The 26,322-nt window shown below is 49.2% G+C and overlaps 1 protein-coding gene across 23 annotated transcripts in view; it reads left to right on the top strand.

The window, feature by feature from the left end:
- The window catches only part of wnk1b (WNK lysine deficient protein kinase 1b), a 66,547-nt gene that overhangs the window by 35,114 nt on the left and 5,111 nt on the right, over positions 1-26,322 (top strand). For 15 of the 23 annotated variants that reach the window (XR_007396722.1, XR_007396723.1, XR_007396726.1 and 12 more), the window contains exons 6-30: positions 2,524-2,612; positions 3,203-3,422; positions 3,723-4,023; positions 4,288-4,535; positions 11,870-11,953; positions 12,256-12,291; positions 12,764-12,898; positions 13,967-14,155; positions 14,334-14,431; positions 14,956-15,118; positions 15,388-15,504; positions 15,686-15,808; positions 15,892-15,946; positions 16,038-16,178; positions 16,393-17,432; positions 17,983-18,063; positions 19,067-19,153; positions 19,277-19,313; positions 19,403-19,482; positions 20,218-20,690; positions 20,791-20,996; positions 21,255-21,452; positions 22,597-22,689; positions 24,240-24,281; positions 26,102-26,310. Coding sequence is in view for 11 of the 23 variants with exons in the window: in XM_049006698.1 (XP_048862655.1) it covers positions 2,524-2,612; positions 3,203-3,422; positions 3,723-4,023; positions 4,288-4,535; positions 11,870-11,953; positions 12,256-12,291; positions 12,764-12,898; positions 13,967-14,155; positions 14,334-14,431; positions 14,956-15,118; positions 15,388-15,504; positions 15,686-15,808; positions 15,892-15,946; positions 16,038-16,178; positions 16,393-17,432; positions 17,983-18,063; positions 19,067-19,153; positions 19,277-19,313; positions 19,403-19,482; positions 20,218-20,690; positions 20,791-20,996; positions 21,255-21,452; positions 22,597-22,689; positions 24,240-24,281; positions 26,102-26,310 (4,545 nt within the window). In the remaining 12 variants the exon portion in view is untranslated. Of the gene's footprint in view, positions 1-2,523; positions 2,613-3,202; positions 3,423-3,722; positions 4,024-4,287; positions 4,536-8,915; positions 10,125-11,869; positions 11,954-12,255; positions 12,292-12,763; positions 12,899-13,966; positions 14,156-14,333; positions 14,432-14,955; positions 15,119-15,387; positions 15,505-15,685; positions 15,809-15,891; positions 15,947-16,037; positions 16,179-16,392; positions 17,433-17,982; positions 18,064-19,066; positions 19,154-19,276; positions 19,314-19,402; positions 19,483-20,217; positions 20,691-20,790; positions 20,997-21,254; positions 21,453-22,596; positions 22,690-24,239; positions 24,282-26,101; positions 26,311-26,322 lie in introns of all 23 variants that reach the window. The other 8 variants (XM_049006709.1, XM_049006703.1, XM_049006701.1 and 5 more) reach the window with 8 other exon arrangements.

A 26,322-nucleotide genomic window follows, 5' to 3' on the forward strand; every position in this document is an offset into this window, starting at 1 on the left:
CCATTTTAGCCCATCCATTAACATTTAATATTAATTCAAGTTATTACATATTTAACCATGCAGCAAATCTCAAAAGGAAAATGCAATTAAATATCAGTGCCCCCCCCCACCTCCAGTGCAATAACTGGTATAAGAGATTTGCTTATCCAGTTTTCTTCCAGCATTATCAAGTTGACACACCTACCCAACCTTCAGCGTTTCCCACATTTTTCTTAGGGTAGGTTTTCATCTTGCCTGATTGACATTGCCCAGCAAGCTGTTTGTTTGATTGACCCGACTCCCTTCTTATTTTAGTGATAATGTAGGGGAGAATGTCACCCACCCCCTCCCTCCCAGCTTCTGGCAGCTTCAACCGGCCTACACACAGATTGGAGACACAGCTGTTGCCTTGAGCCTCTGTGTCGAGAAGGACTTTGAGGGCTCAGCCCAGATCTTACTGCCCTCAGACAGCCTTTCCCGATTGCTGCTGTCCTTATTTCCCCCCGTGAATGAATCTCTGATTATCTGCCTTATGATGGAGGTAATGTTCCTCGGACTGGCTCCCTTGACAGCATAAGCTAAGGAATCGGTGTGATCATAAGTTTTACTTCAGGGTTAATTGGTTGAGTCTGGGAGTCGAACTGCACAGTCAGTTTCCCTTCTGCAGATTTGTATTGTTTTGCTTGTGAACGCCTCTGCGTTTCTTAAAGGCCTGTTGACGTTGCCTTTTTGCTGCCTCGCACAATACTTGCATCAGCAAGAGTCCAGCGTAGAGCCCCCCATTCAGAGCTCTTAGGTGTTGGTAATGAGCTTCTTAATCGCTTCCTTATTCCACTGCCGCTCCTCATACTTGATTCAATTGCCTGTTCCGCCATCCCTAACTTTGTTTGGCCCTGGAGTTTTCTGGTGGGGGTATTTAAAGGGAGGACGGCACTGTTGTGGGGTAGTGAGCTCCCATTGCTCTATGTACCTTATGTCATCCTCACTTTGAACAGCTCATTTTCTGACTCAAATTGGTAAGTGTTTTTTTTTTTCTTGAGCAAATTAAGGCATGCTAATTATTTGATCCTTCAGAGAGCTTGATGTGAATGTGTAGATTATGACAGATGTTCCTCAAAGCTGCATTGTTCTGTGAAAAGCATTTTAAGCTATATGCTGTGCCTTCTGAATGCTTTTTGATGCCTCATTTACCATCCAGGATGGTTTGTCCCATAATTTTTCATTGGCTTTTATGAAAACCTAGTGCAGCAGTAGTCATTTAGTGTGCAAGGACACCTGAAAGTCTAGACCTTGCATTTAGGTGGATTGCTCTGACAGTTCTTTGGATAATCTGTTAGGTCCGATAGCTTTCCATGCTACAGTGAATGTGGATACAGATATAAATCTAATCTGTTATCATGAAGCACCTATGAAAGATTTGGTTGTTCCAGAAGTTCTTTGCAGGCTTTTAAATCTGAGTGTGTGCCTTGCATATCTAACAGGCTATTTTATTTTATTTTTTTAAGTGCACTGCATGTCGTCACTAAACTTGATCAGCATTAACGGATAAATGTGGTGGGCCAGTTGTGGTAGCTCAGAACCACTGTGTTTTGATCAAGAATTTAATTGTTCACCTGTTCTGCTTTATGGTCGTGTTTCCTGCATTAAGGGCTAGTGGCAGGGGGCTGGTCCTAGTTTCATTTAATTTAAAACAGCATCATAACATTACGTGGCATATTTGTGGGAGCTCAAACATATTTGCCTTGCGCGTGCTTGCCACCTGGGTTAATAACTACCAGAGCAATACCAATAAAAGTCCCACAAAGGCAAACATGAAGAAAAGGGCAATTGCATCCCTCCTGTCAGTCTGAGGGTGTTTGGCTAAGCTCTAGGTAAGAACTTGCTTTAACTGCTGCCCCTTGTGGCAGGGTGACTGCGGGTGTTCTGTGGGTTACCCTTGGTAAGTGAAAAATGCTCAGTCAGCTACAGCACCCAGCTCAGCACCTTGTCTAATCTGTTAGCGAATCCAGCAGTGGCATGCTCGCTCTTCTCGCACCCTGGGAATCCTGCTTCTTCATCGTCTCGCCAGAGTTTCGGGGTGGCTTCATCTGCAGAAGTAAGCAGGCAGCAGAGCTCAGCTAGCTGCTGTACACACGTTGGTCTAGACTGCCTGCATTCCCTAGTCTTGGAATGCATGTGGGCTTCCAGCTAAGAGGGGGCGATGCTGGTCGTGCGTTTTCCCAGCCCTGTCGCTGCGGCAGTTCTTCACACTACATTTGGGACTCATATTGGTCTTCTAAATGTAGGTAGCTACTGGTCTGTAAAACCAGATCGAGGGGCTAGACCTTATTTGTCATGAACGTCTTATTTGCATATGAGTTGATTGTGGGTTTTTTTTCTAGCATATGAATACACCGTTAACCCAACTTCACCACCAAAATTCTTTATCTTGTAAGAGCTCAAGGTGTCTTATTCTGTTTAGGTCTCCCCTGTTGAATGAGCTGACTCCTCTGGCCTCTTGCTTTGGTATCCATTTCAATGCTGTGTGGTGTTCTGCCCTCTCAGGGTGTGAAGCCCGGAAGCTTCGACAAGGTAGCCATACCGGAAGTGAAGGAGATCATCGAAGGATGCATTCGTCAGAACAAGGACGAGAGGTGAGGCTTGCCAGCCAAACACACGCAGCAGGCAGCTTTAGGGTTGCCAGTAGAGTGAGGGCCAATTTCAAGGATAGATGGTGACGTTTCCCCCTTTCTCCCCTTCAGTAACCTTTATGTGCAGGACTCTGCATTAGGGCTTCCTGATTAACTGCCCCATTCTAAAAAAAAAAACAGTTGTAGTATCATATTGATAAATAAGGTGGTAGTTTTATATAACTTTGTTTAGACATTAATGTAAAAATCCATCCATTCTTCACTCACTCATTCTCAGGGGTGTGGAGTGACGTAAAAATTCTTGATTAATATTTATGGTTCACATAAAAGTTAATTTGTACATTGTACAATTGATTGGGCAAGTTAATTTGAGGCTTAGAAGCCATCTAACTTCCATGAAAGTTTTTACTTGTTTTTGAACTAAGATGACCGTCAGGCAAGCTTTATAACTTTTTTTGTGGTGGTTATCCTTTTAATTGTGTATTTAATCAATGATTAATTTGAGAATGGGTTAAATAATGAAATGATCTTCCCTGTCTTCCAACCATCCTGTCGGCTGGTACTTCGTTGACTAAGCTCAGCTTTTCCATCAGGTATGCCATCAAGGACCTCTTGAACCACGCCTTCTTCCAAGAAGAGACAGGCGTGCGCGTGGAATTGGCCGAGGAGGACGATGGGGAGATGATCGCCATTAAGTTGTGGCTGCGCATTGAGGACGTGAAGAAACTCAAGGGCAAGTACAAGGAAAACGAGGCCATCGAATTCTCCTTTGACCTCCAAAAAGATGTCCCTGAAGATGTTGCCCAGGAGATGGTATGTTGGACAGGGCCCCGGGGTGTATGTTTCCTTGATCTCTTGCTCTGTGGTTCTGGTCCTTTCCACACTAAAACACTGCACCCCCACTGCCCCAACACCCCCCATTTTCACTTTCTTCATAGCACATGTCCTGTGAAATGGGAAGCAGAACTGGTTATCTGTCATTTACTTTGCCATCTTTTAGCCTGTTTTCAAACATAATGGTCAATTTCTCTTGTCCAAAACGCGCAGTGGACTATAAAGCCACAGATGTGGGGTTGCTGAGCTCGGCTGCATCTCTGACTCATTCCGTGACAGGTGGAGTCTGGCTACGTGTGCGAGGGGGACCACAAGACCATGGCCAAGGCCATCAAGGACCGTGTCTCGCTGATCTGCCGCAAGCGGGAGCAGAGGCAGCTGGTTCGGGAAGGACAGGAGAAGCTGAAGAAGGAAGAGGAGGAGGAGCAGAGGCAGGCCGAGGGCCAGAAGGCCCAGCCTCCTGGCCCAGCTCAGACTGAAACAGAGGAGCTTGAGGTGGAGATGCAGCAGCAGCAGCAGCAGCAGCAGCAGCAGGTGCAAGGGCAGCAGCAGCAGCAGCAGGCTGGAATATCTCTGACATGTACGTCCGCATCCCTGGGCCGCCTCGGGACATGAATCTTACCCATCTTTCCCAGGGTCGTAGATGTCCACCTGTGGCCAATCAGGAGTTCCTTTAGTTACACCAAAGCTCATGCGATCTACATTTGGCTTAAGTTATCCGGCTAACTGGGAGATCCTGCTTTGTGGAATACGTCCTAGATCTATTCCACAGATTTACCATGGATAATTATTGAATGGCCGAAGGCTGTTTTCAACTCTTACACAAGTTTTTGTTTGTTCTTAGCGACAGGGACAGTGGACAGCGGTCAAGGGGGCTCCTCTATTTTCACTGAGTCGCTCCTGGGCCAGTCAGGCATGTCGTATAGCTCCGCCGCCAGCCAGCTGCCGTCACAGCAGCCGGCCCCGCCGCAACAGCAGCAGGCTCCTCCCTCTGTTCAGAGCTCTTACCAAGGCTCTGCCCCCCAGCTGGGCCTGCCCCAGCAGTCAGCGTCTCAGCTGCCTCCGCACGGTGCCTACCAGCAGCAGCCAATGGTAAGTCGTTGTATGGGACACGTTGAGGTGTTTTCGAAAAGTGGCAAGTTTTGTGTGTGGGGTTTAGCTAGGTCAAGCCAAGCTTAGATTGCGACCGATTTGAAGCACTGTAGTTCTGTGCTCAGCTTATTTAGTAGTAATGGCTCAGTACACTTTAAAAAAGTAAGTTTTCAGACTATTCTAGAGGTTCACAGTGATTCTGTGAACAAAGTTTCAAACTGCAGACCTGGCTCTTTCTGTAGGCTAAATAAAGCCCTAGTGAGAACAGTGCTGTAACGTATGTGAACTGCTTCTCACCACCCAAGTTAGCTGCATGACTGACTGGTTTGGAGGAGGAATAAGCATCTCCTGGTCTTTTAGCGGGACATCAGACAGGGCTTTAACCCCTCTCTGGTGGCTTTCTTCTAGCTTTGTCAGTCTTTCTGTAGAAGTGTGCCCTCGAATGGGCCGTGTGTGCATGTCTGCATGGAAGGCGTGTCAGTGGGGGGGGGGGGGGAGGGATCTGTGGAGCATAACCTGACAAGCTTGCAGTGTAGGAGAATGATGCATGAGGAAGAATGCACCCGATCACTTAGGTTCCTCTCTAACAAGCCGCACCACTGCATCACTGCAATGTGTCACTGTGACCCCACCGCCTCCCATCTGCTCTTACTTCCATCTTCCTGCCACCATTTATCCGTCTTTTTAAGTTTTGCCATTTGTATTGCATTCATTTGTACACGGTTTTCTTCCGTCGTTCTGGTGGGCTGTGATGCTCTTGCCGTATTTGAGCCGTATCTCCTGTGCAAACTGACAGGGCCCCATCAATCCATTGGTATTTTTTTGGTGCATTTATACTTTGTACTGTGGTCATCGTTTTTTTTTCTGTAGCATCCATTCAACACTCACTGGATTTGTGCTCCTGTTAGTGGTAATTTGACTGTTCTGCTTAGTGACCCCCTCCCCCCCCCCCCACACACACACACACACACACACACACACACACACGCAACTGCTACTGCATTTTGGGCCAAATCTAAAGTCTGACACTAACCTGGCTGCACAAAAACCCGCGTTCCTTTTATTCATCATAGCACTTTCTGTCGTTTGCCCGCACTGGCTCCCCAGGGTTTCATGTGTCTGCAGTGCTATCTGCTGCCCTTGGGTTGGGGGTCTTCCTGGTAGTGTTATAACAGGCTGGTATCTCGTGCGCTGTCACACATCGTTACATCCCTGCACTTCATCCAGATGATGTGTCAATAAAGCTGTTCAGCTTGCAACTGAACTCGTGCGAGCTGTGGATGGATTGATGGTGAGCCGGTGAAGTTTGCTCAAAGACCGTCTTGATTGCTATATGGTTAAATCCTTATTTGCTGTACTGTGGTGTTATTTCATTTAATTTTTTTATTTTAACCTGTATTGTCCTCCCCCGCCCCCTCGCAACTCCTGCCTTGTCTCCGACGCAGAACATCAGAGTCCTTTGGCCACGTGTAGATTTTATTTGATTTATTTTATTTTTTTTATATCCCCCTTTACCCTCCCTTCACTGATGAGTTGAAATGCATATTAAACTTTCCCCAGCTCAGTAAACACCCTCAGAGCTATGTGTGACACATGTCTGTTCAGGTCACTTATGACTTAGTCCAGTTGCTTCTCTTTTGAGGTCATTGTATGCATGAGGGACTGATTTTCAGTTCTAGCTCATTAGTGCCCCCATCTGAATGATCCTCTGTAGAGGTAACCATGAGCCTGGAGCTTACCAGGATTATTCTGACCCAGAACATCCTTGTGGTTCTGCACCTAGCAAACTAGTAATCTTGCTTAGTATCCTTTGACTACTCTTGGTTTGGGCTCTGATCTTTCCTGTAATCCTGTAATAGAAGTAATATTGGAAAATTCATCCCAAGTACCTTTTAAAATGTATATAGTAATACTATACTAATGTATATACAACAACAAACAAGTTTATTTTTGTATAGCGCAGTATCACGACATAACATCGTCTCAAAGCGGTTTACAGCATCCTCACCCAAAGCCCCCCAGTAAGCCAAAGGCGACATTGGCAAGGAAAAACTCCCAAGAAGGAAGAAACCTTGGGAGGGACCAGACTCAAAGGGGGAGCCCATCCTCCAGGGGCCGGCAGGGAGAGTCAAATAGGAGAGATGGTTAAGTGCCAAGTCACACTGTCCAAATCATAAGATGTGGAAGATGACACAGGCAGAACGGCGAGCTAGATGCAGGGACGTCATTGGTAGTGGCGATGTCACATGTAGCAGGGTGTGCTGGACATCTTGGTAGATTGAGGTCTCCAGGCCGCACCCCCGAGGAGGAGTATGGGGAAATAAAATGTACAATTAGTTAAAGTAGAGGAGGCTATAGGCAGTGCTAACAGCTAGGTGAGTGCAATATGAAGTGCAATGTGCATTATATATATAGTAATACAGGCCCACCCCCCCCCCCCCCCAACTTCCTTTTGATAGAGCAAATAAGTGTGATTATAGAGCATTTGCTTCAGCTAACAGTATTTCTTAAATATAAACAGTGGCATATTAACTACTGTTGCTTTGACATGAAGTCCATAAAGCCGTCGACATTCCTAAGTCTGTCTCCATGCTCCATGGCTTCTCAAAGCCACTGGAACGAATTTCCACTTGGACTTCTGAGGTTTAAAATAAAGCTTTTGTTGGAAAAATGAAAGCTTTCCTTAAAGGGCCCTCTAACTCAATGTTTCCCAACCCGGTCCTCGAGGAGCCCTAGACGGTCCCTGTTTTTGCTTCTTTCCAGGGAGCGAGAATGTGGACTGGCTGGGAGGGAGCAAAAATGTGGCCCCTGTGGACTGGGTTGAGAGGCTGCTCTAACTAATTGAGCCTTTGGGCTCTTGCTGTTGTCCTCAGCAGTAGTCAGGTGTTTTCCTTCAGCCTTTTCTCTCTTTTTTTCTTCTTCTTATCTGCTTCTCCTCTTCCTCTCCACATAGAGCCCCCGTTTCGGTTTCCGTTTCCGTTGTATGCTGTCTCGCTGTTGTTCTGTGGTCTCCTGAGGTTGACTCTCCGTTCCTCCTCCCTTGCCCCACAGCCTCTCCCGTGTCGCCGAGGCCGTAGCATGTCTGTTTGCGTCCCCTACCTTTGCTCCGTCGCCGCCTCTCCTTTGTCCTGCCCTCCTAAGCCGCCATCCACTCCTCCACCTGCCCCCTCTGTGCCCCGCTCGCCCCACCCGGCCACCCCCGACGACGGAGAGACTTTTGCGAGACGGCTGTCGAAAGCACTGGAGTGCGTGCTGCCACTGCACTCCGCACCCCCACGTCGCAGGGCCAGCCTCCCGGCTATATTTGCCAACCCTGTATGTCGGTTGTCTCCCAGCCACCAGGTGGCGCAACACGGGGTGCTCCGACAGTGCATGGTCAAGGGGTAGGAGTAGGTCTGGCAGCACATCCATATACTGGAGCCCCAGGAGAAGAGGTGATCAGTTGGATTTGACCCTCCAGACCCTCTGGCTGTATGTCTGTACAAGGCACACATGAGCCGAGAGATCTGAATGGTGGACTCTGCTCTTAGGAAGGCAGCATAGATGAAACAGCCCAGCCAGTCTTCCTCCAGGAAGATTAAGCGATGGCGGTGCAGTAATGTTGCCTAAAGAGGCAAACGCAGTAAAGAGCCTCACTTTAATCCCTGTCTGTCCCGTGCTGATGTGGGATCAGTTTGAGAACAGGATAGAAAGACTGCCCTGCTGAGGTGGTGAGAGGCTGGTGGCTGCCTTTTAGAAAGCCCTGTTTTTTGGAGACCTTCCCCTTGGCTCGTCCCTTTGGAGTCCCCGTGTTGGCTTTAAATACAGCCTGCCTGGCGCCTGAAGCCCTCATGATGGGGGGTGGGGGGTGCTGCTACACATTCAGGGCAGGGCTGTCTGTACTGTACTGACACATCGGAGCCGGTGATATAAGAGCCTACCAGTGTAACTTGAAGGGCTCCCCCAGTAAAGTTCGTCATTAAAATTTTTTATAAAGAATTTAATGGCGTCTTGATACAACTTGCCTGATATGACGACGAACAAGGCTTCAGTCGGAGGTGTCCGTACAGAGGCCTGTCTGAAATTGCAGCAGCGGTCCTCAGAGGCCCAGCCCACAGCTGTATTTAATTACATCATAAAGACTCTCATTGTCCTGTCCCCCTCTCTGTCTCTCCTTTTTTGGGGAAATGATTTAACCCCCCCCCCCCCCCAACATATAGAGAAGTATCATTTTAAAGCATTACTGTTACTCTGCCCCCCCCTCCTGTTTATTGTGTAAGCTTGTGCACTCAGTGCTGTACAATGATGCTCCTGTCTCTCTCTCTTTCTCTCTCTCTCTGACACTGGATGTACGATGCTGCCTCTTTCCTTACAAAGATAATCTATCTTATGTCAATGCAGCCGCAGTCTGTGACTCATCCATACAGTGCAGGAGTCCCAACTCAACCGGAGACCCCCTTATTTTTCCCCGCCATCCCGGAGCGGCCCGTCTCCTTCTCGCCGCCGCCGTCCGCCCCCCCCAAAACGATCAGTGTTCTGCGTCGCAAGAGCACCTCCGTGCTGGAGGCCCACACACACCACTTTCAGGGCTCTTACCGTGCCTACGGTAGCGCCGCGCCCGCCGTGGCCGGGCCGGAGTCGCCGGGTGGCGGGCCGGACATCCCCGGGCTGCTGGTGCCAGGTGTGGCGGCCCAGTCTATCCTGGAGCCCCTACACCATCAGGGCCAGCTGGAGCCGCACTATGGGTACCAGGATGTGCGAGTGGACCCCTACGAGGCCGCGGCGTACACCGGCTACCCCGTCACCGTGCAGCAGCTGAGCCAAATGCAGGCGGCGGCCGTGTTCGAAGGCTCCCAGCCGTCCGTACCTTTCATGCACCCTCACGGGTCAGGCCACATGCGTGCGAACCCCGGCCCTGTCCTGCCTTTGGCGCCGATAAGCAACTCCGGACCCATCCTGGAGAGCGCCCCCTCGGACACAGCCTACCCACAGCAGTCCATTCCTCACTCTGCGCCCCCCGTCCTCACTCACTCCGGGGAGCCCGTGCCCAGCAACGTCTTCGAGTTTCACATGCACGGCCTGTCTGGCGAGCCGAGCCTCCTGGCCTCCAGACTGTACCGGGCTCGCCGCGGCTCCATGGACCTGAGCTTGGAGGAGGCGCCCTGCACACCGGGACTGTGCAGCCGCCTGCAGCCCGTCACGGAGGAGATGTACAGCTACATGAGCCCCGAGCTGCCCCTGCCACCTGGGAACCTGCTGCTGCATGGTGTGAAGGACCGCAGCCCCGAACCGTCCAGCGACTCGGTGGTCTCTTCAGACACGGGCGAGTTCCACTCCCCGCCACCGAACACCGGCCGCCCCACCATGGAAGCCTCTCCAGCTCGCTCGATTCCACACGCCCACCACTACAGTGCGGACGCTGGGGGCACGGCTACGGGTGCCCACCCCCCCAGCCAGTCTGCCTTTCTGTTCGTGCCACCCTCGGAGGCCCCTGGGATGGTGGTGGCCTCCCCCTTGAATGCGCTGCACAGCGGCTGGGCCCGACAGCCCCTCTTCAAGCCCGATCTGTCTTACCATGAGTCCACCCTGGGCCTACAGGGCTCCACCTTGGTACTAAACCCACCCCTCTTCTCTTCCTCGCCACTCCCTTTGAATAATTGATTTATTCGTCTTGTGGTTGTGCTTTTAACCATTTCCAGCCATGTGGTTTATGATTTTGTGTACTTTTGTCTTTGCATTTATTTGGCACGAAACACTTAAACCTGTTATTCAAATCCCCCTTGTCATTCTTTATCTGATCCGCGGATGAATTTACAGTCGGCTTGACTGAAGAAAGAAAAAAATTACTTTATACATGCTGATATTTGTCATATGTGTTTTTTTTTCATATATATATATATATACATACATACATACATACATACATACATACATACATACATACATTCCAGAATGCATTCATCAGTTCCAGTCCAAATCAGAAAATGGAACTAGAGTTGGGATTTAAATTTAGCTGAAATTTGAATTCAGTTCCAATTCTGTTCCCGCATAGTGTTTTTTTTCTTAATCCCAACTCGAGTTCCATTTTCTGATTTGGACTGGAACTGAATGCATTCCGGAATGGCCCCAACCCTGGCATATGCGCTCGTGCACTAACTTACACACACAATATAAATAGATTTGATCATCTTTTATTTGGAGGCTAAATCATGGCCAGACAGACTGGTTTAATCGCACAGTGACTTAAAGCACAAGGTGTCGATTTGAAACTGGTTTAACTGTCATATTAGTCAAATTGCTTTAATGAGCCCTTCAGCCCTTCAGATTCTTTATTTAAGAATGAATTGTTTTGCTGGGCGGGTCACATTTTCTGCCTTATTCTTCCGACATTATTGATAAAGTGAGGAATTAAAGAATTTAAGTTGACTGGAAATGGTTAAGATGCAGTTTTTTTGTTTGTTTTTTCCTTTTTTTGGTGTTGTGTCTATGTCACAGACATTGAATTATGGCAGCAAAGCAGGGCGATGACTCGCCACGTGAGTCAGATTTTCCCGGGGACCTGCTGTAAATGCGGTGGGGGGGCGGGGGTGTCCTTTCCTACACAGGTTCAGAGATTCGTGGTTTAACCCTTAGAATGCTGGACCGTCAGCATCACTCTGCAGTCACACGTGTCCCCCATCCCCACCCCCCACTCTCATTTGCTTTCTTCTCTCTTAGCTCTTACTCCTTCCAAACCTTCATGCTATTAATGGCCATGTCTTTGGGTATCAGGTTGGATGGAGGTAGGTGTTGAGCCTGGAGCAATTATACTTGTATGAATTACACTCTCTGGGTCAGAGTTGGCAAACAAGTATACTTGCTTGCAGCCTTCTAAGGGTTGGTTCAGTAGAAACGGTCTGTCGCAGCTGGGGAGCTGTTTACGTGACACAAACCCCCCCCCACGCCCCACCCGTCCTCTTTGTTTCAGGTGTCAGCCCATCGAAACGCATTCATGGACACAGCAGTGTCGTCCGTTCAGTGCGAGCAGTAAATCTCGCAAAGGCAGCAAAATCACATTAGACATTTGACTTGCATGGAGCCTGCTCATTATAAACTAACAGCTTCATTTAGTTACATGTATGTTTTTATGCTTTAAACGTATGTGCATACATGGTCTGGTCTGAGCAACCCGTTGCGGATGGCAGAATGCACTGTGTGTGTGTGTGTGTGTGTGTGTGTGTGTGTGTGTCTGTCCAGTATGCATATACTGTACCTAGATTGTCTTCTGTGTTGTGGCGTTCACACAAACCACTCCTGATTGGCCGTTCTGCCTGTTGTCTCTTTCCTTTCGCCTGCCTCTTTCTGGGGTCCAAAAGCAGTCACAGGGCCCCGGAGTCCAGCCTGCCAGTGTTCTCCCCATGGCTCCCAGCTCCTTGCCTGGTCCTGTCCCCCCTCAGCAGGTAAGCCATGCTTTCTGGTCCAGTTTCCACAACTGATAGGTGTTTGTACGCAGGTGTGGTCTTGCCCTGGTCAAAGGCTGCGCAGGGGATGATAATATATGATTGCTTGTGAGGGGGGGGGAGGCGTTGTTGGGTGGCAGAGATGGGTGGCACCTCTGTGTTATCTCTGCTATGGTCAGAACTGCTGAAATCTGCAGTCCCCCCCCCCCCCCCCCCCCAAGCCCAACTCCTCTCCTGCGTATGAAAGCTGTGGAGTCGAGCGAGGCCTCTCACTCACTCTGTGTTGTGTTTGTTTCTTGTAGTACGGAGGTTACTACGTCCCGTCCATCCCTCCGCAGGTAGAGAACATTCCTTCCAAAAGGCACTTTTACTCTTGCTTTGACTCACGGCCTTGTCACTCGCTCCTACACTTTTCCCCGTTTGTTTCTTGAGCGTGCGGCAGGCTTATCTGCCTGTAAGTCTGCACTGGAGAATGCAGGGATGAGCCTTGTAGGCATTTTAGTTAATGCTCTTGGCTCAGAAGGTAAGTTGCTTGCAGCTGTCGAGTAAATGTTTCAGACATCAGCTGTACTTTCTGCTCGTTGCTTCTCTGTCTTTTTAACGTGAGAGAGAATGAAAGCCACTTCCATAGGCCAGTGTATGGAGAAGGGAAAAAGTTCAACCCAGTTTATTTGGGTGTTAATTACAAATGTTGTCTAGAACTGTCACAGTGTACTGTACTGTCTCATGGTGAGTCTCTGGATGGTGACCAAGTCTGCCTTTTGTCTGTCCCACCCTGACCCCCCCCCACCCCCCCCCCCCATCCCCAAGGTTCCTCCACAGCAAACTCCTGTGCCCCCTGCATCATCCCAGCCTGTGGCCCCTGTTCCTCTGCAGCAGCCTGTCCCCACCGCGGTGCAGAGCTGCTCACAGAGCCAGATGTTGCCCAGTGTTCTCCCCACACAGGTGAGTGCTGACTGCCCACTGCCAATATGGCCACTCACGTGGCGAGCTGTTTCTATGGCTTCTGCGGTGCCCGGGATCAGGCTGGAATCTCTCAGGGTGACTATACACAGGGTAGCTTTTTGAGCAATGTCGCCGGGGAGTGCCGTTGACCGTTGTTGCTTAGACACTTTCCCATTGATATTAGGCAACAGATTTCTATTTTTTTAAGACCTGTGATCAGCATTTTGCAATCATCTAGAGCCATATGACTTGCCCTTTGTCTCATCTGGGTGGCAGTTGCCCAGCAACGCATTTCCCTGTATATCATCACCTTTAGTGGGACCTGTGCAATGTGGTAACTGTTGCAGGATGTACAAACACCTGACAATAGACCTTGGAATCTGTAGAACACTCAATGAGTTTAACAGGAGGAACTGGTCCTTGAGACCTCTAAACCAGGCTGTTTTAGTATGGGTCAGATGCACAGCTGAGTAGGGTGGTGCACATCTGAGTAGGGTGCTGCACTGGTGCACAGCTGCAGTGAAATACTCGCTTTTACTTCCCTTAACCTGCAGCACCTGTACAGCTGGTGCTCGGGATAAATCCTGTTGCTTATAAAACTAATTTTTATTAAAAAAAACTTAAAATGCCACAGATTTTGTATTTTGTTTTGGTTACTTATGGTTAAGGTTAGGGCTGGGTAGGGGTTAAGGGTGTGATTGTTGAATTAGCGTTTTGCCCATAGAAATGAATGGAGATATGAATACATGGGCTGTATGTGTGTGAATGTGTGACATTTTGGTCCATGTGTAAGAGAACCTGCTTTGGCTTCCTTAGGGGACTTCTTGGTGTATTTGAAAAATTTGTATATGGAAGTTGGCGAATCTGTCTGTTTCCCTTGTTGTTTTTCAGTGTGCCGTGCCTGCTGTTTGCATTGCTTGGTGTCTTGCTAATGTCTCCGATCTTCCACATTATCTCCCTTATGCATCAGTGGTGTTCTCCCTGCTCCCCCTGCCCTTCGAGGGGGTGGTGAGCCCCTCAGCCCAGCTTCCCGTCCCCTCCTCAATAAGACGTCTCTCTGTCACACAGGTGGGCTTCCCTCAGCCATCAGTCCCGCCGACTATGGTGCCCGGCCAGTCTCAGCAACCGGCCACTGTGGCTCCGCCCACCGTCCCGCATGTCTCCCTGACCCAACCTCAGCAGCCACCATTGGCCGTGGTCGGCACAGTCCCCGCCTCCACTGAACCGCCTTTCCTGACAGGAGACGCCCCTCTCCAGGTACCTCCCCTGAGGCTCTCCATCCTTCTAATCAAAATGTCACTGGTTAGCCATAACTTAGCCTTATCGCAATAAATGCTAACTTCCTTACTCTGCCAGTCTTTCCATGAATATGTTATTGTTACCTTGGTACCTTTTGTTTGCAGTGGGGGTTCACTTTCTGTTGTTGTTTATTCAGTGTCCTCACATCCTGTTGCAGCCTCCCCAAACTTCACAACCTTTGCCATCTGAACAAGCACAAGCACTGGTGCCCCAGGTCCTGTCGTCCATGGAGAGGTGAGCGGCTGGGTGCTTCATCTTCTGCTTTGTGGGCAGTGGTGGCCTAATGGTTAGGGAAGCGCACTTGTAATTGAAAGCTTGCAGGTTTGAATCCCCGACCAGAAAGACACCACTGAGGTACCCTGAGCAACGTACCGCCCCAACACACTTCTCCCCGGGCACTGAATTAGCTGCCCTCTGCTATGTCATGATGTCACATATGGGTTAAATGCAGAGGACACATTTTTGTGTGCTGTGGTGTGTCAGCAATGACCACTGATCCCTTAATTTAAATTAAATTAAATATTAATTGCTTGCAGGGATGGGTGCAGGAGCACATGCTGTTCTTTTTACAGTTTTCGGGTACTGCACACATGCACAAAGAATTCTGGGAAATTCATTGATGCATTGACGAATTTCTGGGAAATTCAATGATGTGTTGAAAAAACTTTTTTTTTTAAACCGAATATTGTTTCTCTTTTAAATTCTGAATACTGTTTACTTTTGAATACTGAATACCGTTACCCTCTTCCTGTACCCAGTGGGCTTTCCGACGTGGCCTCTGGTATGAGTGACGGTAACGAGGGTGCTTCCACCACCGGGGGTAGGCATGAGGGCCGCTCTGCCAAGCGGCATCTGCGCCGCTCGGTGCGCAGCCGCTCGCGTCACGACAAGATGGCCAAAGCTAAACTGATGGTGCTTAATGTGAGTGTCCTCCCTGGGGTCGTGCTTCTGTGCTGACCTGCCACTCAGGCATACAGTGCTAGATCGTTACACTTTTTCAGAGTCTGGTTGTACTGCCCTGATATCTTGTGTTGTTAACGTCTGTTTTTTTTTTTTCTTTTCTTAATTTAACATTTCACTGCCAGCCCAGTGCATGCTTCAAAACAACTACACAATGTCACACATAAAGACTACCGACCGTTGATTTCCTAGCGAGCTCTTATGTGACGACTCCTGATCTCATCTACCAGATTTCCAACATCGGCGACCGGGTTGCTGAATGCCAGTTGGAGACGCACAACCGGAAAATGGTGACTTTCAAGTTCGATCTGGATGGCGACAACCCAGAAGAAATCGCGCAGATCATGGTAACGTTTGAAACAGCCTCGTCCCCTCATTCGGTTTTCCCTTGAGCCTGAATGCCAGAATAAAGAGGACCTTCCTAAGCATGAATAAGATGTGTGTTGGGTTTGGGGCCAGCCTCCTGAAGCTCAGAGGGGCAGCTGATTGGCTGCGGATTGGCACGTCATTCCGTTTCTGCGGCAACAGGTTACGAGCGAATTCATCTTGGAGTGTGAGCGGGAGTCATTCATCGAGCAGGTGCGTGAGGTCATCGAGATGGCAGACGAGAGGGGGCTGGAGCGAGAGGGGATGAAAGATGGCAGCGTACAGGTAGGGGCAGGGCACCCACGGCGGCGCCTCCACTCTTCACGTGCGGCTGTGCTATGGCTCACCCCTCCCCCATCGCTACACAGGTGGCGAGTGACCTGGTCCAGCAGACGGTCCCCAGCTCCGGCCCACTCCTCCCAGGTGATAATGAGCTCATTCCTGCATGGTCTCATGTCATTGGGCCGGCTCTGCGAGCTCCATCCTAAACTGCGGCCTCCCCTTTCACCCCCAGGCGACCCCTCCAGCGCCATTGCCCAGGTGGTGCACTCTGCGGGTCGCAGGTTCATCGTCAGTCCCGTGCCGGAGTCCCGGCTCAGGGAGCAGTTCTTCACGGCCACCTCCGCCCCGCCCCCCAGTGAGCCTGCTGCTAGCGGTTAGTGCCAGGCATCCCGTCGGTCTGCTTTTTCATTTTTTTTAAATCAATTAAATTATGTTTTAAATTTGATAGGATATGGCAAATTATAGCTTGAGTTCTACTTAATATAAAATATAATTTTAATAATTTTAGCTGGCAGCCTTTTATGATGAACAGGGTTAAAGCGGAATCTCAGATGCTGTCCTGACATGCTGTCACTCCCTCCCCTCAGCCCCCCCTGTGCTGGGCCTGTCCCACTCAGCCTCCACGGTGAGCCTGCAGCAGGCCTTCTCTGAGATGCGGCAGAGCCAGTTTGACCCGGGACCTAGCACGGCCCCGGCCGCCATGCACGTCACCATGCCGGCTCTGGTGCCCAGCATCCCCGCTGGAGCTGTGAGCGCCCCCACAGGGCCGCTGCTTTTGGATGCTGCAGTGGCTGCGAGTGCTGCCCCGGTCTTACCGGCTGGCACTCCCTCGGCACCGCAGGCTCAGATTCCCGAGTCTGGTCCCGCCCCCATGTCATCGGTGTCCCTCACCCCACCTGCTTCCTCCTCGCCCCCTCCCACTATCCACCAGACCCCCACGGTGCTGTCTCAGCCCGTGATCCCCTCTGTGGTGCCCGCCTCCCAGCCAGCTGTGGTCATGACTCCGGTCCCCACAGTTTCTTCGACATCGCCTCCTGCGATTCCCACGCCTGCTCACGCCTCTATCGTGCCCCCCTCCACCTCCTCCCCGCCGGGCTCGCTCTCCGGGCCCCTGCCGGTCAGCAGCTCGGTGCCCGTCGCCCTACTGCCTTCCGCCCCCTTGCCCGTGGTTGGTGGAGAGGGCACAGTCAGCATGGAGCAGCCCCTCGTTCCACAGCCCGGCTCGATGGCTCCCGCCGTGCATGCCCAGCCCCAGACGGCCATCGCACCAAACCAGGGTCACACCCACTGTGGTGAGTGTGAGGCTGATCCCCAGGGCAAGATGCCCGGCATCGAAGATATCCAGGCCCTGGACAAGAAGTTGCGTTCCCTATTCAGTGACCTTGGCTCCGGCCTGGCCACAGCGGCTACCGACCCAACCATCGAGATTTCTGCTCTGTGCACCACATCTCCAACTGGTACCAGCTCCACCCCAACTGCCACTGGGGCCCCTCTGCCCCCCACCAGTCTGCCCCTGGGGTCTGCTGTGCCGGCATCCTCCACCCCCATGGCAACCCCAGGCCAGGCGGCCACCCCATCCAGCTACAACCAGACCACCCCAGCCAAGGCCCCTCTGGCCAGAGTACCGGTGAGTCATGGTGAAACACACGGTGATCACCAACAACATCTGAACCGTGAGCAGAATATTAAAGTGAAACATTGATTATTACTGTAATAACGGAAAATATTAATCATTAGTTTCTGAATGCTGGGCATAGTTAGACCTCTTCCATGGCTCAGCCAGAAACGGTGCAGTCTGACTTTTTATGGACCAGTGAAGATCAGGCCTTTGCCATCAACAGTTTTCATTAATTTATCTCTTCCAGTTTGCCACCCTAACACCTCTGGTTAACCTCTTCCTGGCTGAGCCCATGCCTGGTTTCCTAACTTCCTGACATTAATGTGTACTACAGTGTGTGTTGCATGCCAGGGGTCTCGTCGCTGTCTAATACAAACCCGTAATACATGTAATACATGCGCACCATCATGTGTTGGTGGTATTCTCCAGGGCTAAGCTCCGTGTGGAAGCTCCGGTTCCTCTGCACGACGTCAGGCTGCAGGGTATCGTGTGTGAGGTCTTCCTCTTCTCCCCTCTCCTTTTATTTAAGCTCCTCTGTTTTCATCTTCCTCTTTGTCAGGTGTTGCCTGTCGGCTCAGAGCAGACTTGCACCCCATCCACAGAGCATCTACCACCCTTCCCAGGACCCTGTCTAACTCAGGTGCTTCTCCACTTCCTGAGGGCTACCCCTCATCCCAGCTTCTTCTGGGGGCAAAAAAAAAAGAAAAAAAAAAACTTTTTCTTTCTCTGCCTGTTTTTTGTTCTTTCCAAACAAGCAGTGCATGCTGAAATGTTTGTTGGCCCAGTCTGTGCATGATGCAGGCAAATTTTCCGGGCCTCATCTTCTGAGATGCATGACCTCTGACTTCCATAGTTTCCAGTTAACACTCTGACTGGGTGGCCAGGTGGTTCAGATCTCTGTTTGGAGATGGAAGGGACAACAGAGCAAACAGGACGTATATCAGCATGTGTTGTTGGCTACACTTGCCAACAATATATTTAAGAAAAAACTGGAAGTAGGCCCATTTTTATATGTGATTCACCGAGGGGAGTCTATAAACCACATGCCTGCAAGGTCAAAGGTTAAGCATTTTAATTCTACCCCATACGACTTCCTATGTATTGTTATGTTGATTAAATTGGGTAGGACAACATTGTTTTCATGGGGTAGGAAATCAGGACATTTTCATTGGGGGAAAAAATGGTATTTTTTATACATATCATGATGTTTTACACTAGAATTTTGAATGTTTAAGGTAATAAATTGCACTTTTTAAAGTGGATTTTTTTTTGCGTAATTTGCTTATCTTAGTGACAGTTTTGGGTCTAATTTTATGCAGAATATATGTGGATGATCTCTGCTGCTTTCAGATTGACGACTTATGATGTTTAAGAGCAATTAATTTGACGGCTTAAATTTATTTATATATATATATATAAACTGCCAAAAGCAGTATGTTTAATTTTTTTAATTAAAGGGTTTTCAGTTGAAAGTGAGAAATTTTGAAGTAGGTCAGTTTTTTGCTTTTAGATAATCAAGAATGTCTGCTGTTAGAAAGCAGGTTGGCTGCGGATGCGGATGGGATTGTGATCTTGAGTGGAAGTCTGTTATTGGATGTACCGTCCTTGTTAACTGCTGATGTGTTGGTTGGGTCATGGCGCAGTCCCAGCAGCCTCTGGAAGACCTGGATGCCCAGCTCAGACGAGCCCTGAGTCCTGAGACGGTCCCGCCGAGCTCAGTAATAAGCCAGGTGAGCCCATGGGATCCTTATCATAGGCCAGGTCCAGCTCCCTACGTTCCACGTCTGTCTGATTTGGAATAATGTACACCACAAACCAGATTTCTAACACTGTATCGTTGTTCTTTATCCAAGTTGTCAGTAACAGGAATGCCCTCTGGTGGACAGCCGGGTGAGTGCCACCTTATCCATTCAGTCTGTTCTTCTCCATGTTCATCTTTGTAGTATTTTACTCTAACGGAGTAACTTTGGCTTTCTTAGTGCCGTACCCCCTGGCGATGGATGGGGAGCACTCCCCAACAGCGGTCCCAACTGGGGGAGTAATTGTGGGACGGTTCCAGGTGAGCCTTCCTGCCTTCCACTTCATGAAATGTGTTGCTTTGGAGGTCAGGGGTCTCTGGCATAGCAGATGTTGCATATGCTTATTTTCTTGGCAGTTTGCTTTACGTATTAACTTTCGGAAGGACAGCGAGAATTGCAGCTTCGATAGATTAAATTGCGAAAAGTATGTGTTCCCCCCTGTCAGTTAGAGTAGTGTTTCTCAACCCAGTCCTTGGGAACTGCTTGGTGGTCCACGTTTTTGCTCCCGCCCAGCTCCCAGTAGGAGTTAGAAAGGGAGCAAAAACTTGGACTGTCTGGGGGTCCCCCAGGACCAAGTTGAGAAACACTTGGATTAGGATTTACCTAATGAAACCACACCAATTGCTAACACAGGTGTGTAATTAAGTGTACAGTCATGCAATTTCCTGCAACAAATGTTAGCAGTAGAATGTGTGGTTATTCAGAAGATTTTGACTAGAAGTTAAAGTAATTCTAAGAAAACATTTGTGTAAACTAAAATAAAATATGAAAATAAACTACAATTAAACTAAAAGTACAATTGGTAATCCCTAATGATATCTAAATTAAAAAAATGTAAACGCTTCTAACTATATTATAACTTGTTTAAGGACGAGTATTTGCAACTTCCAGCAATGGCACCGTGAGAGCCCCCTGCTGGTTGAACGGTGACCTGGATCATGCTGTTCAGAACTCCATTCAGTACTCAGATCCGTCTCCTTGCTTTGTCCACGCAGGTGTCGTCTGTGGCTGCTGATGAAGTCTCGTTCAGTCCAGCCCACCCTAATCTATCGGATGACTCTTCTTCCACCTCATCCTCTACCACGTCCCGTTCTTCGTCCTCGTCCTCCTCGTCAGTGCTTTCCAGCCCCGAGAGCACGCTGCACAAGGCCACTGCCCCTCTGGTGGGGCCTGCTGGGGACACGGTGGACGGCCTTCCTTGCCGGGGAGCCGCGGCCAGCGGGGTCGTTCAGCCCGCCATCATTGGCCGCTTCCAGGTCACGACTGAGGTTGGCACGAAAGTAGGCCGCTTCTCTGTGAGTCGGGCCCAGGACGAGGCGAGACAGCTCAACGGGCCAGCACTGAGCCCGGAGACCAAAGGCTCTCCTCCTAGCCTCATGAACAGCCTAAACTCCTATATCAGCAGTGACAATGACTCTGAATTTGAGGACGAGGACTTCAAGAAGGAGGTCAACCATCTACGAGACAAGTATGCTTCTCTTCTTCATGGGTATCGCTTCTTGTGGGGGGTGGAGGGGTCTGATTGTGACTGGCTGAGTCCGAGGTTGAATGTTTCGTTCCATCTGCAGACACATGAAGGAGATCCAAGCCCTACACACGAAGCAGAAAGAGGAGATTGATGCCCTCTTCGCCAGGCTGGGAAAAGTGCCACCCCCGGCTGTGGTTGTGCCCCCCGCTGTGGCATTAGCTAGCCGCAGGAGGCGGCCAACCAAGGGCAAGGGCAATAAAGGCAGCCGGGCCACCTCCCAGGGTAGCCGGAGCCCCTCACAACCAGGTACGGCACCTGAATGCCTCTTTCTGCCATGTGTACATATTTCTGTCTGTCTCTCTGTCTGTGGGCTACCTTCACCTAGTCACTTATCCAGACTTTAGTCTTGGTTTAAGGCACAGATCTATTAGAATATTGTGAATATCCTTACTGTAGCACTTCAGATGAAGCGTCATGCTCTGGGACGATTTAGACCCCAACGCCGTTGTTTGTCGCCTGAGCTCAGTGGCTGGTTCCCCCCCCCCCCCCCCCCTCCTTTCCCAGTAGGCCCCTTGGCTGCGCAGAGTGCCCCTTCGGTGCTCCAGCCCCAGCAGACGCTGCAACCTCCAGGGGAGGAGCAGGAGACGGGGAGCAGCCCCCTGCTTCAGCCGCTCAAGACCTCCCCCTCCAGCGAGAACCTGTGCTCCACTTGCACCAGCGAGGCTGCTCTGTCTGTGCCCAGCCTCTGCGGTCCCACACAAGGTACGCCCCCTCCCACCTTGGCCCTTCAGAGAGCGCTCAAGCTGGGTTAGACATCCCACTGTATTTCTCCCGGCTTTCCCGGTTTCCCAGTAGTTCTGCTTTGCAGTTCCTCCTCTGCCTGTCTTCTGTAGCATCTGGGAACCCAGACATGTAGGCGAATGGGTACCCATTTCGGAACCGGCATCCCCCACTCTCCCATCTCTTAACCTCATTGGCGGCCAGGCTTTGACTCTCTGAGCCCTTGAACACAATTTTAGCTGATTTCTATTTCGTTTTAACATAACTCAGGTCAGTGATGAGTAACACATAGTAACTATTGGTAGTTACTCGGATTGGGTCTGTCACTTTTTGAGGTCTCCATGGGCCATGCGGAGGCCCTGGATTTTACTCCACCTCTGCTTACTCCACGTCCCCTTGGTGTAAATCATTTGCTAAACCAGACATAAATTAAGTGCTTTAAAAGCTACATGGGTCTCAAGTGCTTATCTTCACTTGTTTTGCTTTGGTGGAGCTTGTCTAATTTTACTGGATTCCTCATATTTGCAGTCCACTAACTGATATTTTATGTTCGTACACCTTGCTGTACATCTCCCTACCTATTTTAAATTTCGGATGTGTTTTGGTTTAGACAACATCACAGCACAGGCCGATCAGGCTGCAGTATGTATCTTATATTTATGAGGTTGGCGTTAACAGTATTTGTACTTCTGATATAGAATTTCAGCTCTTTAATCAGATAAGTGTGGATAACGGCTGTGAATCACTAGTTGTTTAACCTCCATGCATATGCCGGTATCTGGGGAAGTGGGTCTTCATTGTACCTTTGCAACGCATTCGGGGTGAATAGTTCAGGTCGTCCGTTGGTCAATTGCTGGGAAGCTTCCACACCCTCCCCAGCCCGCCTCTTCATTTCCTATGGAAACGTGACTGGTCCTCCTTGTCTTGCCAGTACTGAGGTAGTCTAGCCTCAGGGGGCGATGTTGCACCACCTCCATGCTCAGCAGCTCTGCGCCTCACTCTTGTCTCCTTCCGCCACCTCTTTCTGTCTGACGTTCATGGCTCTCTCAGTGTTGTGCCATTCTTACTGTGTATTGGTATACGTCTCTCTCTCCTCCCTTCTCTTTCCCCTGTTCTTGTGCCACAGGCTGCGTTAAGTTCAGCTGTGGGTCGGAGAGAGTGACCTTCAAACCAGGTGGCAGAAGGACCCGATTTCTGAGTACGCCCTGCTTGGCTCTTTGTGTGTAACGCTTTTCCTTGTATTTTTCCTTCTTTCATTTATTTAAATTCCCCATCATCTTTTTGTTAACTTTCTGATATTTCTCTTATTTAAATCTTTCTTTATGACTTTGGTGGTCAAATGTGCAGTAACTTAAACCTTTTTACCCATACGTTTATGTAATGATATGTACTGTTAATGCCGAGTTACTTTGGATCTTGCTGTACCAAATACGACTAGTCGAGGGTGTGGTGGCCGACTTTTGAAATCCATTTTCCTCACGTAGAGTCACAGTAGCACCTATTCAGTCTGAAACCCACAGGTGACATTCATACGCCCTCGATCCGAACACGGCGCTAAACGTCTGACTGAAGTGCTGCTTGGGCGTTTCTGCCACAGAACAGTGTTTGTTTTTCCCTGCTGAATTAAGAAGGCCTCTAATTGTTTGTTTGGGGGGGGGGAAAGTGGATTTTAAAAGCCCGTGATGCAACTGAGCTCAAGGTTTCCACATAGAGGATAGAACTACTGCATCTGAATCTGAGCTCAGGTTTAGGTCTTCTCAAAAATTAATCTTATTCAGTGGTTATACAGATCAAGAACACAACTAACTGGATAGTGTCATGGCTCCAGTTCAGCTTTCCTTCCTTACCGGGGGGCTAATTTGACTAGTATATTTTTATTGGGTATGATTCACTAGAAGAGTATGGCCTAACAGCTAAACGGCAACCCCCCTCGAACCGCTGTTGGGTGTAAAACCCCCATTAGGAAGCCACAGCCCAGAAGCATCCTGACCACCTGCCTCTCAGTGTCTAACCTCTCTGCCCTCAGCATTTTCACTCTCATCCATCCCATGCTGAACTCATCACCCTCATCCAAACTCCCTATTGAAGGCATCATCCCGATAGTTTCTTACAGCCGTGATTGAGCAGGTATCCCCCAGTGCCGCAGTCTCGATACCAGTATCCCCAGTAGATCGGCGCCCCCTGTCAGCCTCGTCGATCTCATCACACCAGCTGAGGCAGCACAATGTTTTGTCTTGGTTCTAATTACCTTCCCACTGGTCTCCCTCCCCCTGTCTCATGGAGAAACCCAGCCCCCCACCCCCACCAATTGCTGCATCCTCATTTTAAACCCTCTGATTAATGTGGGGGCTGAATGGGTCAAATAATCGTCCATTTCACGCCTCGTACACTCTGGTACATATAAAAGGAAAGACCCCCCCCCCCCCCTCCCCAGTACATATCGAACACAACCTGCCCACCTATGAAGCAGTTTTGTGACCTCAGCTAGTGTGAAATGTTTTCAAGCGAACGATCTTCAGTCGAGCTGTAGCGCATCAGTGTTTTCTGTGCTGTCACGTGACCTCCAGCCCTCCATTCCTGTCCATTCCCGCTTGCATCCAATCCGCTACGCCTCACTTGAACGGTGTAGCCCAGCCATGCTTCTCCATGTTTTCTGGCCCGTGCGTGAGAGCCTGTGCACACCGACCTGCACACTGCGCACATGCGCAGCGTTCGTTCCAATGATTAACACTGACTTCTTAAAATTCCAACGTTCTCTCCATGCTTCAGGGAAGATGGTGAAAAAAGTGTGCCCCTGCAACCAACTCTGTAGTAATTATCTTTTTTTAATAAAAAAATATCCAAGTCCTCACCTTTCTGCTCCTTGTATGTACTGCTGCCTGCTTCAGTCCATCAGCCTGACCTGAGCATTTTGATTGCTATGACCCCATCCCTCGGCTTCAGAAAGAATACGACTCCTGTATGATATGTCTCATCACACGCTACTCCTGACGCACTGTTCTCACCCGGTTTGGCGCTTATTACAGAGGTTTTTTTTTTTTTGTGTGATCTGAGTAATAGACAGGACAGTAATTAGGGGAATTCTGTTTCACCACCAGCCTTATAGGAAGCGTATAAAGCCTGTAATTAGACAAATTAATTCATCCAGTTCAGCTTCTGTATGAACATTCCATCTTTGTTTCTTAGCAGAAATTCTTCGGCTCACTTTATCTGGTGGCGTTAAGCAGCTTTTGGTGCCTTGCCCTTCCCTCGACTCAGACAAACTGGTTCTGTTTACAGGAGCAGTTTAACCGGCACGCCACCTGCTGGCTGGTGCTGCCGCTTTCCGACGTGTGGTGATTAAGAGATGCACGGTTGCCTGCAGTCTTAATGACAGTGTCTTCACACGCGGAAGTCTGCTTCTCTCGGATTGGCCACTTAGTGTTAAAAAAAAAAAAAAAAAGCAGCCGTCCCATTGGACCGTACCCCTTTACTGAAGACTGGCTCACAGCAGCGATTCACTCTTAGGCTATGAATTTTTCCCTCTACAACGTGTCAGTTTTTATGTCTGAACTATTTTTAGCTTTTGGGGTGTGGTAGTACATCATTAAGAGAATTTGCCTCTGGACACGGGCTTGTATTACACTTCCTGGGAGAAACATTAATCTACAGTATTATTAACTGACTTAACTGAGGGGTTTTGCAGTGCAAAAGTGAACTGAGGTCACTAGTAAATGCTGAAGTCAGGCGGTGTGCAACTGCTTCTCCCAGCATGCCCTGCTGCCTGGAGCCTGGACTACATTTCCCAGAGTCTTATTGAGAGCTTTTGTGTCTGCTTTCGTTTCTGTCTTTGTAAGCTTCCTTCTTTTTGTTCTGCTTTCTGAATGGTATTTTCAGATGTTTCAGCTGTTTTGTGTTCTCGTGCAGTTCAGCGCGGTTTTGCTGGCTTTTTGTTTATTGTATTTACGTATTTTAAGTTTGCATTCAGAATAACACTGAAATACATCAGCCCCTGATAGAGGCCAAGAAACTGCTCTGACGTGATCAACAAGTTACTGAAATTGTTGATTTGGTCTGAAACACCATATTGCACAAGTTTCTGGTTCAGAAATGGGGGGGGCTGATGTATTTGTTTTCCAGGTGCAGCCCGTTTCCTTCAAACCGCTCCCAAAATGAAGCTGCATTGCCTTTAACATCTGTGAGCAGTGAAATACCAAAATCTGTTATCTGTCGCTGGTGTGACCGTTTTGATTTGCAAATTAACTGTACATTTCTCTGGAAAACCATGTTAGAATAACTTCAGATGTTAGCCCGTGCTTTAACTTTAAGTAATCCTTTTGGTGAAATGAAACCTTTCCATTGTAATTTATGACTTCTGAACCATGTGATATGTTAATTATATTTGCATTTATATTTAAGCAAATGGAGACCTGCAGTTTTATACTAAGAGGAATCTGCAGGATGGTTATGAATTAGTTGCGCAAGGGCTCCACCTGCTGTGCCTGAGTGGAACTGAAGACTCACCCTACCCTAGTACTGTTCTGTTCAACAGAACTGTGATTGGGTGTTCATCAGCTTATGTTTCTTGTGAAGTTCACACCAGTATGAATTACTGTGGTTGATTATGTCGCTGTGTGTTTCTCTGCCTGCAGGGACAAGCAGCACTAACACAGTGAGCGGGCCAGGACAGGGTCAGAACCAGAACCCATTGCCTGCCACCCTGCCCCAGAGTCGCAAGGGCACTTTTACAGATGACCTGCACAAGCTGGTAGATAATTGGGCCATTAGCCTTTCACAGGGCAAGAAGAGCTCCAAGCAGACATCGCACCAACAGCCGGCCTCTCAGAGCCACTCCTATGATGTGAGGATCTAC

This window comes from Brienomyrus brachyistius, chromosome 3, assembly GCF_023856365.1.
Source record: "Brienomyrus brachyistius isolate T26 chromosome 3, BBRACH_0.4, whole genome shotgun sequence".
Classification (NCBI taxonomy): domain Eukaryota; kingdom Metazoa; phylum Chordata; class Actinopteri; order Osteoglossiformes; family Mormyridae; genus Brienomyrus; species Brienomyrus brachyistius.